The sequence below is a fragment of the Jaculus jaculus genome, chromosome 6 (genome assembly GCF_020740685.1).
Source record: "Jaculus jaculus isolate mJacJac1 chromosome 6, mJacJac1.mat.Y.cur, whole genome shotgun sequence".
Taxonomy (NCBI): domain Eukaryota; kingdom Metazoa; phylum Chordata; class Mammalia; order Rodentia; family Dipodidae; genus Jaculus; species Jaculus jaculus.
In genome coordinates, this window is record NC_059107.1 from 89,927,267 (window position 1) to 89,942,266 (window position 15,000).

A 15,000-nucleotide genomic window follows, 5' to 3' on the forward strand; every position below is an offset into this window, starting at 1 on the left:
AATTTTGTTTTATTTGCTTATTTATTGAGAAAGAAGGCAGATAGAGAATAGACACACCATGGCGTCTAGCAAACAACTCCAGATGCATGCACCACCTTGTGCATCTGGCTTATATGGATACTGGGGAATTCAACCTGAGTCCTTAGGATTCACAGGCAAGTGCCTTAGCCACTAAGCCATCACTCCAGTCCCTGGCAAGTTTTTTGATTTTACTTATTTTTGTGGTCCTAGGGATCCAACCCACTGAGCTGATGCCCAGCTTTTGTATTTTTTTTTTTTTTAAGTAGGGTCTCACTGTAACCCAGGCTGACCTAGAACTCACTCTTTAGTCCTAGGCTGGCCCTGAACTCAAACTCACAGGGATCCTCGTACCTCTGCCTGGAATTAAAGGTGTGTGCCATCACACCCAGCTGCCTTTGTATTTTAAAAGTATTTTTTATTTTATTTACTTATTTGCAAGGACACCGAGAGAATATGAATAAGCAAACCAGGACCACTTGCCAGTGCATAGGAACTTCAGATGTATACACCACTTTGTGCATCTGGCTTACATGGCTAATGGGGAATCGAATCCAAGCTGGCAGGCTTTGCAACAACTGCGTTTAATCACTGAGCCATCTTTCCAGCCCCGGTCTTTGAGAGGAGGGTTTCTCTTTGTAGCCCACTTTGGTTTTGAACTCGCCATCCCCTTGCTTCCAGCCACTTCCCAACTGTTGGGATTATAGATATGGGCCACCATGCCCAGTTTATATAATCCTAATTTAATTTTGACAATTTCATACATGTATAAATGTATTTTTAAATTTTTTGTTCATTTTTTATTTTATTTGAGAGTGACAGAGAGAAAGGCAGAGAGAGAGAGAGAATGGGTGCGCCAGGGCTTCCAGCCACTGCAAACGAACTCCAGACGCGTGCGCCCCCTTGTGCATCTGGCTAACATGGGTCCTGGGGAATCGAGCCTCGAGTCGGGGTCCTTAGACTTCACAGGCAAGCGCTTAACCGCTAAGCCATCTCTCCAGCCCATAAATGTATTTTGATCACATTCACTCCCCATTAACCCTCTTATTCCCCTCCCACTAAACACCTTCTCTCCACCTATCTCCTTCCTACTTTCATGTTGTGTGTGCCCGAGAGAGCGGGGACCTCCACGGAGTTAACTCAGGGTTGCTTGCATGGGCACGGGTAGAGGGGCCACTTCATGTAATGACGGGAAATAAGTTACATTTTAAACGAGAATTCGTTTCCTGCTCAGATAAAATTTAGAAAGTAATCATCTCGACTGGGTTATGAGAAGACATATTCCCAGGCCCGCCAAGGCTCTTCCAAACCGTAATCCGCGCGGCAGGTGGGTTTGGGGATGAGCCCGGGACGCTGCCCTTCCAAGCCCGCGTCCGTCCAGGTCGCGTTTGCGGGCTGACGGCCTCCGGCCGCAGAGGGCGCTGTGCGGGCGGCGCGGGCCGGGCGGGCTGGGGGCGGAGCGCCGGGCGCCGGGGCTCGGGCTCGGGCTGCCAGCGCTGGGGCTCCGGCTCGGCCCGGCACCTGTGACTCTCGGCCGGCCGCGCTCGCCCACGGCTGCCGGGCTCCGCAGCCGCATGGCCCCGTCCCGGCGGCAGCTCGGCCTCCGCGCCGCTTACGCCGGCCTCAGCTCGCTGGCCGGCTTCTCCGTCTTCTTCGTGTGGACGGTGGTCTACCGACAGCCCGCCACGGCGGCGATGGGGGGGCTCGCAGGTACCGCGGGGGCCGCGGGCGACGGGCTGGTGGGGCGCCAGGCCGGCCGCTGTCCGCCGCCGCGCGCGGCCCGGGGGCGGGAGGCTTGTTTACCCCGATTCCCCCACCGGCGGCGCAGGCCCGGGCGGCCCGGGCTCCGGGGCATTGGCGGGGCCTCCGGGAACCGATGTCCCCGGCGCGGCGTGACCCGGGGTGCCCACAGCCAGCCTCGACGGTTGGGCCCGTCCTGTCGCGCCACGGGGTTAGCCGTGGTCATCGTGTCCCTGTACCCTGTCTGTCCGCCCTCCGCCCAGTGTCCACTACAGCGTCCTCTGCACGTCCGCTTCCCTGGCCACCCCATGTCCTCCAGCGCACACACTGGTTCTGCTGGGTTCCTGTGCCTCAAGAGGCCCATAGAATGTACGGGGAGCTCCTGGGCAAGACACCAGCCAGCCTCTTCCCGTGTGGATCCTTGACCCCCCAGAGGCCCTCAACTGAGACCGGGACTGAGCTAGGGGTCTGAGGATGTGATGTCCTTTTGCGCCAGTGTTGGGTGCCTTTTTGCTACCAACCTACTGTGGTTCCTTGGCTGAGGTCTGCTAAGCCATCATGACTCCCCTTTCTGTGCGGTAAGGAGGAAAGAGGAGACTCCAGTGGTTGAGAAGCCCTGTGCTCAGCACTGCTGTGTACCTACTGTGCCACTTTGGGCATGTGGTTTAATCTCTGGTCCATAACAAAATATATGATAAGTACTTAGTAACATCTTTTCAATGCTTTCTTTGTGTCAGTCACTGTTGAGCAGCCTGCTTCCATTAGCTCATCTAATTCTGATGTTAGTCCTGGTAACTGACAACTGGGAAGAAAACTGAGACTTAGAGTAAGTAAATAGCTTGTCCAGGGTTACAACAACCGCATGAAATAACGGGTGTGGAAAAGGGACTTCGGAAAGAAAGTACATGTCAGGATAATACTTCTATATAAAACGATCTTGTTCGATGACAAATCTTCCACCAACAGAACCTGAAATAACTAAAAATAACAAACACGTTCATTGCCACTGAGCACATTAAGTACCATCCTGGGCAGGAAAGGAACATGAGGTGGGGTTCCTGCCTTATCGGAGGAGCCTGAGCAGTGCCTGGCAAGGCCCTGGGCTCACCAGCAGGAGGCAGGTGGAGGCCCTAGCTGGGAGTTCTCAGGCCTGCCAGGATGCTCCACCACCTGAGGACTCCCCATCTTCCTGGGGCCACCGGTCCTCCCTGCTGGCTTCCTGGTAGAACCACAGATCCTTTCCCGTGCCAGCTCCTTCACACTCCAATAGGCTCTGTAGCTCTCCTGGTAGGGTACGTGAATTGCTTGGCCAGGAGGAGGGAGGCAGTCCTGGGTGTGCTTAGAATCTGCCCTGGTGGAAGTGGAGGCGAGTTCAGTCTAGCTGTGTGAACTTGGGCTTGCCAGTGCCTCTTTTGTCTAGTAAAGGTGGGTAGAGATGTCACTGAAATATACACCTGACTTCCCTGTGCTGTGCGTGTTGCGCTCAGGCCCACTCCCTGCAGCTTTGTTATCCCAGCTGCCTGTGAAAGAGCAGGGGAGGGCTCTGCTTGCACCCCAGGTGGTGCCATGGCCTCCCTCTGACCCGCTCTGCTCCCTTTCCTCTTGAAGATTTTGCTGGGCCTGAGGGAGGCCAACTGTGGGGCTGCCTTCAGAGATACGAGCTTGGCAGCAGTCAGTTGGCACAGAAACGCTCATCTCCCTGCTGGTCTGTCTGAACTTTGACAGCCAGAGGTGGCCATGGAAGAGCCCAAACTGCTTGGTGGTGGAGGATGGTGGGGGAAGAGTTGCCAGTCCAGGGCCATCACCCTCCCCACCCTGTGTGGGTTGCAACAAGGGGTCCACAGCAGCCAGTCTTCTTCCTCTTTTGGGGTGAAGTGTCAGCATGTTTCTGACTTGTGAGCACTTCACTTCTGACAGAGCATGTTTGTGGCCAAGAAGCTGCTGAGTCATGGAGGACAGCCCCAGTGTGTTTAGCTCCTATGTTGTCTTGATAGGGCCATTGGTTATGCTGGTCTGTGAGGTAGAATAGACTATGGATCCCTGTGCCCAGTGGGCAGAGAATTTGAAGTGAGGACGCCCATCATGGTGGGAACCTGGGGAAAAGTGGCTTTGCAGAAAATCAGTGACAGAAAAAGGATGGGACTGCAGAGAAGCAGCATCAGAGCCCTTCTGTGGCTCTGCTGTGGGAGCTCTGGGGAAACACATGTGTGTTCTAGGTCTAGTAGACCAACAACAAGAAAAAGGAACAGAGAACTTACTCCCAAGTCTGACCAGCTCTGGGCTCTTCCCACTTGAATTATGAGTGAGAGGAGCTCTGTGGCCCTGGGTCTCCCTTTTCCTCAGGGTACAAGAAGGCTGAGATGTGCTCACAGAAGGGCCCCTACCCAGCCCATAGCCCAAGGGTCTGTGTATGCTCTGTGTGCTTCTCCTGGACACCTCCTTATCCAGCCTAGTAACTGGGGTACTATCTCTGACCAGGCCTGAGAGCCCAGAGGCTAGGAGGTTCTTCCTGCTCCCTAGAAAAGGTAGAATGGAGCCAGGGTGAGGTCTGGCTTGCCTTGCTGCCAGGTTGGTCTGATGACTTGTCCATACTGCCCCAAATTGGCATAACAGGCTTCCCAGAGCCCCAGACTAGTCTAGGAAAGGACACAAGGAAAGAATAGGTACAGTGACCTCTCCCTCGAGGGTGCCAAGGAAGGACACTTTCCTCAGTGAACCCTTAGGAAGACTTGTAGGAGATGATGGTCTTTCTTTGTAAGAAGAGTGAGGAGAGCTGGGGGCAGGGTGAGCAGAGGCCTCCCTCTAGACTTAGTATGTGTTTACCTAGAGAAGGCTTGGGTACAGAGGTTAGAGCAGGTTTGACTAGAAGTGTTAACAGGAACCTGGGACACCTCAAGCTGCCATCTTTTTCTTTCTATTCTCATCCCCTTTGGGCATACATGGGGGTGAGAATTTGGGGGGAACCCTTGGGTCATGGCCAATGGCCTGAGATGACATCATTATAGCTCCCTAGTTCAGCATTTCCTAACCCAGAAATTGCTGAGTCACGGAGGAACTGCTGTGACCTCCTTATTTTCCCCCTAGGCTGGCTTTCAGAAGCTTTAAGTGGGAAAGGATCTTAGAGTTCATCTATTAGAACTCTTGCTTAGCAAATGGAGAGAGGATAAGTGGACCTGTTCTAGGCAGTAGTCTACCTGACCATTTCCTAAAGTGCTCAGTGATAAACCTCAACCCTAAGGACCTTTAAGAAACCACATATGGATTGGGGGGGGGTAGGTGAGTGGTAAAGCAAATACTTAAGAGTACTAGGAGCCCTGGATTCACCCCTCAACACCTCTCTATCAACAACAACAACAACAACAACAAAATCTAAGCAGCTCACCCCGCATAAAAACCTGGGAGGCCTTCAAGAGTAAGTGGCAGGCATAAAATCAAGATCGTAGCCGGTTAAGCAGATGCTGAGGATGCTGCTTGCCACTGACGCAAGGGTGAGGGCTGTTGGCTGTGTCCCATCTGGAGCTCAAGGATGGAAGGATCTGATTCCAGGCTGCCAATCGTGGGGAACGAATGAGGGTGGGCATGGGCTGCATGGAGAGTGTGTGGAGTTTGGTGGAAGGTGAGGAGCCTATGGGATTGGTGGGCTCATGACCTCACAGAACGGAGCTCAGCATTCCCACTTACTCAGACTGGCAGGACCCCAGAGCTAACACATGTTTATGCGTGTCAGCACAAAGGCTCTGGGACGTGCAGCAGTGGTGCTGGGGCCCAGGTTCTCTGGCTTTTAGTCTCCTGGCTTTGTGTCCCTCACCATGCTGTCACAATTAGGACGACTGAGCTGGTCACCAGAGTATAGCCCTGTGGTGACTAGATTCCTCCGCCCCTCCCTAGTTTTACTTTTCTATTTTAAATATTTATTTGAGAGAGGCAGATTGATAGGGAGAAAATGGGCATGTCAGGGCCTCCAGCCACTGCAAGGAATCCAGATGCATGCCACCTTGCACATCTGGCTTAAGTGGGAACTGGGGAATTTAACCTGGGTCCTTAGGCTTCACAGGCCTGCACCTTAACTGCTAAGCCATCTCTCTATCCCCCTAAGTTTTGTTCTTTAAATCTTTTTAAAATTTATTTATTTGAGAGAGACTAGACGTGGACATGCCAGGGCCCATTGCCACTGCAAACAAACTCCAAATATATGTGCCACTTTGTGAATCTGGCTTTATGTGGGTGCTAAGGAATCAAACGTAGGCCATCTGGCTTTGCAAGCAAGTGCTTTAACAAATGAGCCATCTCTCCAGCCCCCTTCCTAACTTTTAAAAGTAGATATGAAAACATTTAGACATGTTAAAAATGTTAGATAATTTAATGAATTATCTTCACCTAGCCTAAGAAATAAGATGTCAAAAAGGAGTCCCTTCCTGTCCCTCAATCCTGGCCACAGACAACTACCTTCCCAGCCAGATGTCTATACATCTGTACATGTATGAGACTCCTGCTCATGTCCTGTGTGAGCTGCTATTTTGAAAGGTCTCCTTCCTCCTGGGATGCTGCCGTCTGAGAGGCTGGCACCTCACAGCCAGCTGCTGAGAGCCTGCAACTGGCCATACCTCTTGCTATGTCCCCACTGCCAGCCCCGGGCCCTGCTCCAGGACTAGGCCAATGGGATTGGTATTTATCCCACTCTTTGAGCTGTGCCAGCAGTCACTGCCTGGCACCGAGGGTCTTATTGTGTTCTGTTGTATTGGCTGAGAGCAGCTGGCATCCTAGGGGAAGTGCACATCAGGCCCATAGGACAGCCCCAGAAGAGGCTCTGGGGTGTTGTTCTGTCCTTTGCTGCAAACTGGAGGAATGGCATGAGGCCTAGCAAAGCAAAGGCAAGGAGGCTACCTGGGCGCTGGTTGCCCTGGGGGTCCTCCTGGCTGGCCTGCAAGACCTGTGCAGAGTTTACGAGCTTTGCCCAAGAACTCTGCTATAGACTCTGAGACTTGGAGATGATAGTCCCTCAGGAATAGGTGTGGGATCCTGGAGGGAGATGATTCCTCATTTCTTCCTCATTTCTGTGGCCTTGGCGTAAGCAGCGGTATGTTCCCAAAGAGCATGCTGGACTACCAAGACTCTCAAACTTTTTGGTTTTAGGACTTCTATATGTAAAACTCTTGAAATGAAATTCACAACAAATTTTGTTTAGGTATGTTCTATCAACATATACCATATTAGAAATTAAAACAGAACTTTCTACGCATTTTAAGTAACATTTAAAATAATCATTAAGGGCTGGAGAGATGGCTTAGTGGGTAAGCATTTGCCTGCAAAGCCTAAGGACTCAGGTTCGAGGTTTGACTCCCCAGGACCCACGTTAGCCAGATGCCCAAGGGGGCACATGCATCTGGAGTTTGTTTGCAGTGCCTGGAGGCCCTGGCGTGCCCTTTCTCTCTCTGTCACTCTCAATTAAATAAATAAAAATGAACAAAAAATTAATAATTAAAATATTAAAAATAACATTTTCTTGGGAGTGGTGGTGCATGCCTTAAATTCTAGCACTCAGGAGGCAGAGGTAGGAGGACAGTCATGAGTTTGAGGCCACTCTGAGACTACATAGAGAATTCCAGGTCAGCCTGAGCTAGAGTGAGACCCTACCTGGAAAACCCAAAGTCAAAACAACAAAAAAAATAACATTTTCTAGCTGGGTGTGGTAGTGCCCACCTGTAATCCACTTGAGTAGCTAAGGCTAGAGGTTCGTAAGTTCACAGCTATCTTGTGCTACCTGAAATCCTGTTTCTCAAAAAAAAAAAAAAAAATCATGCAACTGCTTATTTTAAAAAAAAGCAAAAACTAGGGAGAAGAATGGCATGGTTTGTATTTTCACAGATCTCTTTTGATGCCCGTTCTCTGGAAGGCAGCTAGAGTCTTATGATTCCACATTCAAGGTGTCATCACGCTCCACGGAAGACTCCACATCACTGTCATCAGGGCCAGTCTTCTCAGTGTCATTGTGCAAGTGGATCTGGCCCAGTGATCCTCAAGAACCCTGGGATCACTGGGCTAGAGGCAGGGTGAGGAAAAGGGGACTGCAGCATGGTAGGCCTTTGGCAGGATCTTGCTGACTGAATCTATCCCCACAGGTGTGCTGGCTCTGTGGGTCCTGGTGACCCACGTGATGTACATGCAAGATTACTGGAGGACCTGGCTCAAGGGGCTGCGGGGCTTCTTCTTCGTGGCCATTCTCTTCTCCGTCGTTTCCATTGCGGCCTTTTGCACCTCCCTTGTATTGGCCATCACCGGACACCAGAGTGAGGATCATCCAGGAGAGGAGGGAGGGAGAAGGGCTATGTGTGTGTGTGTGTGGGGGGGTGCAGTTTGTGAGCGGACCCTGGGGTTCCAGTCCTGGTTTATAGCTTCTATCCAAGGGACTGGACAGATCATTTGAGCTCTAGTGCCTTAGGTTTCTTCCTGTTAAATGGAGAGAAGTCTCTACTCCTAGGGGTTGGGAGGATTCAGTTTGACTACTAGCAAGTGTTGAGCATGGCTTATGAAATGATTTTGGTACCTTTAGTCACTGCCAGCACTGAGGGCAGAGCCCTCTTGTGGTTGTGACGGGAAGTGGCCACAGGTCTTCCTCAGTCCCTTTAAGTCTGATGAAGTGGCTTGAGGTGCGTGCCACAAAAGCAGAATGGCTGGTACAGACCTGCGCCTGGCCACCCTTGGCCTTCCTTCATGCCTGAAGTATTCTGAGGTCTGTATCCTGCTTCTGTCTTGGTAGCACTGATGCAGTGGCCAGGAGGCCGCAGGGATGTGGGGTAGGGAGGTGGGCCTAGCCTGTGGCTAGCTGAGAGCCCAAGGGCTGGGCTCTCAAGCCACCATGGGCTCCTCTCCCCTGCAGGCCTCACAGACCCCACCAGCTACTACCTGTCCTGTGTCTGGAGCTTCATCTCCTTCAAGTGGGCCTTCCTGCTCTGCCTCTATGCCCATCGCTACCGGGCCGACTTTGCCGACATCAGCATCCTCAGCGACTTCTGACCCAGAAGTGAGGGTACTGTGTGGCCTGGGGGCCTCGACACCAAGACCTGGCTCCAGAGTCAGCAAGTGGGCCTTTCTCCAAGCCCAGACTCCAGATACACTGCAGGACCACTTCAGTTTCCCAGGAAGCTGTCTGGTCCCCTTTGGGGAAGACCTGGTACCATGGAAGGGGTTCTTGCTAAGCTGCACATCAGCTTGGCTGGAGTGTTGCTTAGGCCTTTCCAAATGGATCTGTTTTCTTAGCACTTGATGGGCCAGGGTTATGAACTTAAGGGGTCAAGGGATAAGGACTGTGAGGTCTTGACCTATGCCTAGTGACCCAGATTCATAACAGGTTTGGTCCCTGCTGCCCCAGGACCTGTCACTGAGGTTAGAGTGGGCATCTGAGCAAGTCAAATCAAGTTAATAAATCTCTAGTAGAGATGTTCTGATCCTATCCTAGCAACCCCATCCTGTTGTCCCCCAGGGTCAGGAAGCTGAAATCATTGATTCTAGGGAAGTGACATTTGGCTCTTTTCCCAAGATAGGGGAGCTGTGCAAACTTCAGTGTCCCTCTTCCCACCTTCCACTCAAAACTGGCCTCTCCTGAGGGTGCTAGAGCCAGCCAGCCATTCCTGAGTGGCACATATGGTCACTCACCCAGAGCAGACTCTTTGAATGAGGCCAGACCGAGAACCGAGGGGCACGTACTCCTGCCCTGGGATGGGCTCTGGGTACTTGTGGGTCTCCAGCCCTGCACTTCCACCTGCCCCTCGTTGCACCAGATACCCCACCATGAGGCATCTCCTCCCCATGCCAGCTCTCCTCACTGCCTCCCGCTTGAGCTTTTATCTTCTTCATCTCCCTTCGGAAGGACAGCCTCTGCTCTTCTGCGAGTACACTGGCCCAATGCCACATCTAACTTGGGGCGGGGAGGGACCTATGTTACATGTATCCTTTTACATTAAGTTGCCATTTTGCACGTCACTTTTCCCTGTGTCCTCCCCTAGCTCTCTGCCTTATCTGTGCCACTGTCACTTTAGCAAAAATACAGCGGCCATTTGTATCAACAGCCTCAAGTGTTTTCTTGGGGGCTGGGCATCTTGGATGGGACTGTGGGAGTGGAGGGTGGGGGGGGGGCTCTCATGTTCTGGGCCTCTTGGCATGGGGAACCAACCAAATCAGCCCTCTTCTAGTTCTTCCAGCCTGCCCCAGGCAAGGCTAGGATGCCCACAGGCATAGCCTCAGACACCTCTACATCTACCCTGACCCCCTAAGTTCACTGAGGCCAGGGCAGATGGGAAACAGGAAAGCACCTCTTCTCTCTCCCCTAGGCCAGACCGCTCCAGGCTTAGAGCCAGGTCTTTGGCAACCAGGCTGGGAACTCCTGGAACCAGAAAGGCAGGCACTGATGGCACTGGCACCTCCCTGTGCTTGGGCTGGATAAGCTTGTCCTGGCCTGCTGCCTCATCCGTTCTCTTACATCACAGTATATGCTTAAAATAAATGTTATGGCACGTTAGAACAGGAAAGAACCAGAAACCACGGCTGCGTCTGGAGCTTTTACTGACAGAGGCCATGGTTTCTGGGACGTCACTGATCTACCAAGTAGGACTTAAGCCAGGAGTGTCTGCTTCAAGACCCTTTGAGGGGCCTTGGTGAGCTGCGTCTGAGCACCTGTCTCCACTCCCTGGGCTCCGCTGGCCCTTGCCCAGACCCTCTGACCCTGTGGAGGGTCAACCCCGAGTTGCCTTCTTCCTCCCGTAAGGGGGGCAAACAGTGGCTGCAGGGTATTCTTCCTGGCTGGAGAAGGTCAAGGGGCAAGAAGGAGCCAAACCAAGCACAACTTTGTCCCTTCTTGGGGTATCGCATGGTGCCAACCTGCACACCACTGGTGATCTAGGACTGACCTCCAGGAAGTGCTCTCACAGGGTCATTAAAGCAAATAAAACATTTATTGTTCAGGTTTTTTTTCTCCATTTTTTTTCTTTTTTACAAAAACATGCATACATACACAAGGTATGATGGGTCTTGGGAAGACACACATACACACGCGCACACACACACACACACACACACACACACACACACGCTCACTTACACACTTTTGGCCCCAGGCCTGGACCTCAAAAGCCTTGAAGACTGCTGGGGTGGCTTCCCCTCCCCACCGCAGTTTACTCTCCCACCTCTTTCCCCTCAGCTAAAGCTAGTCCCTATGTGGGGTAGGAGTCAAAGCTGGGGTGAAGGAGACCCCACGAACAGAAGGCTCATGGAGGGGCAGTGGCGAGGCATCCCTGGGGTTGTGCTGTGCTTCTGAGGGGAGATGAAGGTTTGGCACCATTAGGTCAGGAAGCACGGGACTTGGCAAGCACCTGTCTCCTGCACCAGGGCACTGAGATGGTCCACAAGGGGCGACTTCTGGCAGGGCGGCGACCAGATAGATGAGAAGTTTGCAAGGGACTGCCCACGGGGAGAGCAGCTCAGAGCGGCTCTCAGGGCCCAGAGGTGTGGAGAAGCCTCCAGCGGCATCCAAGGAAAGAAGTGAGAAGGAGACTACCTGCACTTGGGCATAGGGGACCCCCTGGCTCCCCCAGCTCCTCCAGCCCTTCAGAACTCAGGAAGGGCCATCCTGGCTGAGGCCAAGTTCACATTTCTGCATGGAGCCTGGGGCGGTGTGCAAAGTCTGGGGTCTGCCGAGCCAAGAATAGTGGTTAAGGGTAGGCCTGCCTGAGCCAGTCCTCCTCTGTGCAGTCCTGAGGGATGGAGGCCACAGCTAGGGGCCTAGACATGGGAGGGCTACAATTTGTTCTGAACAGAGCCTAATGGGCCCTGGTGCCCAGCCTGTCTCCCTCCCAGGCTCCCCTCTGATCCCCATCTCAGACCCAGGGGCTTTCTGTCAAGCTCCCTGGGGTGGCTTTCAAGGCAGGCTGGGCTTTGACCTGGACTACCTGCCCACAGGGTCTCTGAAGAACTGGGAACAGAGCTGGTGGCAGATGTGAGGAAAGCTGTGTCCGGAAGGCAGGTGGCCCATCCCGAAGCCCTAGAGAGTCATAGGTTCCTCCTCTTCCACCAGCTGCTCGGAGGGCCTGAAGTGGGACAAGGGTTGCAGGCTGGAGGGCCAGGGATTGCAGGCTCGGCCTTAGTGGAGCTTCCCTCATTGTCCTCCTTAGAGGGGGCTCTGGGATCTTCAAGTTAGGAGAAACCAAAGGGGTTGGAGGGCCTAGGGCTGAGGGTCTGGCATTACCTGTCTTCAGCCAGGATGCCCACGGAAAGGGATGCCAGTGCAGTCACAGCCTCCACTTCTGCATTAGTTCCTGGCACCCTGGGCAACCAAGAGTCTGGAGAGGAGGCCAAGTGCTTCATGCAGCCCCAGTATTTACCTAAGGCCAGAAGCAAGGTCAGAAGGGTTGGGGGAGACCAGCTCTTTGAACCTGTATCTTAAACCAATGTTGAAGCTGGTGACTCAGGTCCAGAGCCCAGAATAGTGGCTGTGTCCTCAATCTGGCATCAGAGCTACTAGCTGCCTTTACCTTTCAGCACAACTCTTTCCTGAGGCTGAAACAGTGGACAGAGCAGGTTCAGCATGGCTATCAGGGCATCTTCACCGATTCCCAAGCCTATCTTCATCTCTTTTGGCTGAAATGCCACCTCTGAACATTCCCACGGGTATGAGGATGCTGAGAGCACCAGGAGGGCCACTAGCCTGTGTCAGAGTGGCTCACACAGCCCTGAACCCTGGCCTCCTCCTCCATAGTGGCTAGCTCACCCCGAGTACAGAACAGTGTGGACCAGGCTTGGTCACGCGTGCCTGTAACTGCAAAACTTGGAAGGCTGCAGTAGAAGGATCACAGGTAGAGTTTATCCTGGGCTATACAGTGAGACCTTTTATCAAAAACCCAAGGGCTGACCCTGTGTGTGTAGATAATACTGTTCCTAGAAGCCATACATTATTCACCAAAAACCCCAGTGCCAGGGGTGGGATACCTCCCTGTAAGTTGCTGGATGGGGAGGCACCTAAGGCCCTCAAAACAGTACCAGTTATTGTCACTATTCTTGGATGCCCATCAAAGCTAGATGGTTAAGACCCTATTGCTGAAGACACCACATGCATTGTTTGCAGGACACAGAGAAATCAAAATGGTACTGAGCTACAAGCTTTCTCCTTCCTATCTAGCTTGCACTGTGTCAAAAAGGCACTGTTCAGGCTACTGCATGAGAAAAAGTCAGCAACAGTCTTAACCAGCTATGGACCCCACACACCACACAACCAAACCAACGTGCTAGGCAAGATGTGCTCAGTGGTGCAATAGTGGCATGACTGTGACAGGGGTAAGCAACCAAGTGATCTGATTGGATTAGAGGCCCACTCCCCAGGAAGGAATGCGTGTGTGGCACTGCCAACCTGATCAAAAGTCTGTAACTGGAGGTCATAGGTCCTAAGAAGGAAGCTACTACTGTTTTACTAAATGAACATTTTGTACCTACCTAGCTGCCTTTTACATATTTATGTTTATTTATGTTATTTATGCCCAGAGATTAGTGCTGAAGTGGTTACTTCAGACTTATAATTGGTCAAAGTGCTGAGAATAAGAGAATGTTGACTGCTCTCTCCTAGTTGGGACATCTCATTTCAAGGCTTAGGGAAAACTGCATAAATGAGATGGAAAGAATGTAAGAGCTGGGTGGGCGTGGTGGCACACACCTTTAATCTCAGCACTTGGGAGGCAGAGGTAGGAGGATCACTGTGAGTTCAAGGCCACCCTGAGACTACATAGTTAATTCCAGGTTAGCCTGAGCTGCAGTGAGACTCTACCTTGAAAAACCAATAATAATAATAATAATAATAAATTTAAAAAAGAATGCAAGAATGGGAAGGATGGGGAAGAGTGCTGTGGAATGCAGTCTTCCAGACCCAACATGGCCATTGTACTCGTGAGCTCAGAATGTGGTTACTTGCTCAAGATTCTGTCATGGGTGGCGGGAGGATTCATGAAGCCCTGACCCCTCTGAGGAGCTATTGGCAGTTAACAGTTGCTGAGGGAAGGGAACACATTTTCTTCAGTGGTATAGCCACTGGTAAGGTGCCTTTGCTTCAGCAAGCAACCTTCCACCCTCACTCATGCAAACAACCCTGCTTAAATTCAGTGGTTCACCAAAAAATATGTCTGTGTCAGGGATAACGAGAAAGAAGGGGTTCAATGGGAAGGGAAGGGAACAAGAGAAGGTAATGGAGGGTAAATGTGATAAAAAAAAAAATATACACATGTGAATAAACAGTCAAACAAAAAGTGGGCTGGGATTATGGCTCAGTGTCCAATGCTCGTGTACCACATGTAGGACCTTGAGTTCAGTCCCCAGCATGGAGGGAAGGAAGGGAGAGAGACAAGGAAGAGGGAGCATGGGGGCGGGGTGGGCGACATCACCACCACTGCTCGGCACAGCCCCACCTGGACCACGGGAGCACTCATCCTGCTCATTGTTGTGAGACGTGAGGGACAAGCCCATGAGTCCTATCAGCTGTGTCTGTAGTGACACAGGCCTCTCAGACCAAACCCTTGATACAGAGCAATCTATTTTACTCATTTTCATATCCCGGCATAGGACCTGGAACTGTAACATAAAGTTCTCAATGGGTGCTGAGTTGAAGCTGAATTTTTAGTGCTTCCCAAATGTGGGCCTTCTACGTGGCCACAGTCTTAGAGAGCTGCTCCCAGCAAACCACTCTCCAGACATCCCTGTAAGCAGCACTGAGGACAGGCAAAGCAAGCCTTTGGTAAACAAGGCTCAAATGTCGCTATCAGCCTGGCTGCTGAAGATGGGAAGCCAGTCCCTGCCTAAAGGACGCCACTGTCTTGTGCTGCTGGGTCCATCTGGAGGGCTCAGAGGCTACCCACCACTAGTACTGAGGTGACTCATGGAAATCCTATTCCAGACCAACAGTGTGTCCTTGACTGGCTGGCAATGAAATTCTTGGGACCTCGGTCCCCAGAGTCATGGACCGCAGAACTACTGCCAAGTTTAGGCCCAGCAGGTGTCCTAGCCACAAACTCACTGTGCACGCGGATCACGGCTTCCAGGGAGCGGATGGCGTTGAGGTTGGGCTTCTGTTTCCAGCCTTCTTCTGAAAGGGGATCCACCTAGTGAACACAGCCCATCAGACACCAGTCCCTCAAGGACCTCCAGGCCCAGCTTACACACCAGGCATGAAAACTTCCACTGCTCCTTCCTCTTTCCCATCCCACCAATCGA

At 52.1% G+C, this 15,000-nt stretch overlaps 2 protein-coding genes across 12 annotated transcripts in view; one reads left to right on the forward strand and one right to left on the reverse strand.

The window, feature by feature from the left end:
* Positions 1–1,576: 1,576 nt before the first annotated feature.
* On the forward strand, positions 1,577–9,823 carry Slc48a1 (solute carrier family 48 member 1). The gene is made up of 3 exons (XM_045153707.1): positions 1,577–1,728; positions 7,878–8,045; positions 8,636–9,823. The coding sequence occupies exons 1-3, from the start codon at positions 1,593–1,595 to the stop codon at positions 8,770–8,772; spliced, it is 441 nt and encodes a 146-aa protein (XP_045009642.1). The 5' UTR covers positions 1,577–1,592; the 3' UTR covers positions 8,773–9,823.
* Positions 9,824–10,721: 898 nt separating this feature from the next.
* The window catches only part of Hdac7 (histone deacetylase 7), a 36,925-nt gene continuing 32,646 nt past the window's right edge, over positions 10,722–15,000 (reverse strand). For all 11 annotated transcript variants that reach the window (XM_045153699.1, XM_045153698.1, XM_045153697.1 and 8 more), the window contains exons 24-26: positions 14,804–14,888; positions 11,996–12,131; positions 10,722–11,837 (exon numbers count right to left, since the gene is read on the reverse strand). In XM_045153699.1, the coding sequence (XP_045009634.1) occupies positions 11,792–11,837; positions 11,996–12,131; positions 14,804–14,888 (267 nt within the window). In that variant the 3' untranslated portion in view covers positions 10,722–11,791. The remainder of the gene's footprint in view (positions 11,838–11,995; positions 12,132–14,803; positions 14,889–15,000) is intronic.

Bases quoted from the DNA above. Each gene is read 5' to 3' on its own strand.
- Slc48a1 (XM_045153707.1), top strand. From the start codon at position 1,593: ATGGCCCCGTCCCGGCGGCAGCTCGGCCTCCGCGCCGCTTACGCCGGC. The intron at 1,729-7,877 runs GTACCGCGGGGG...CTATCCCCACAG, and splicing joins GGCGATGGGGGGGCTCGCAG to GTGTGCTGGCTCTGTGGGTC. The intron at 8,046-8,635 runs GTGAGGATCATC...TCTCCCCTGCAG, and splicing joins GGCCATCACCGGACACCAGA to GCCTCACAGACCCCACCAGC.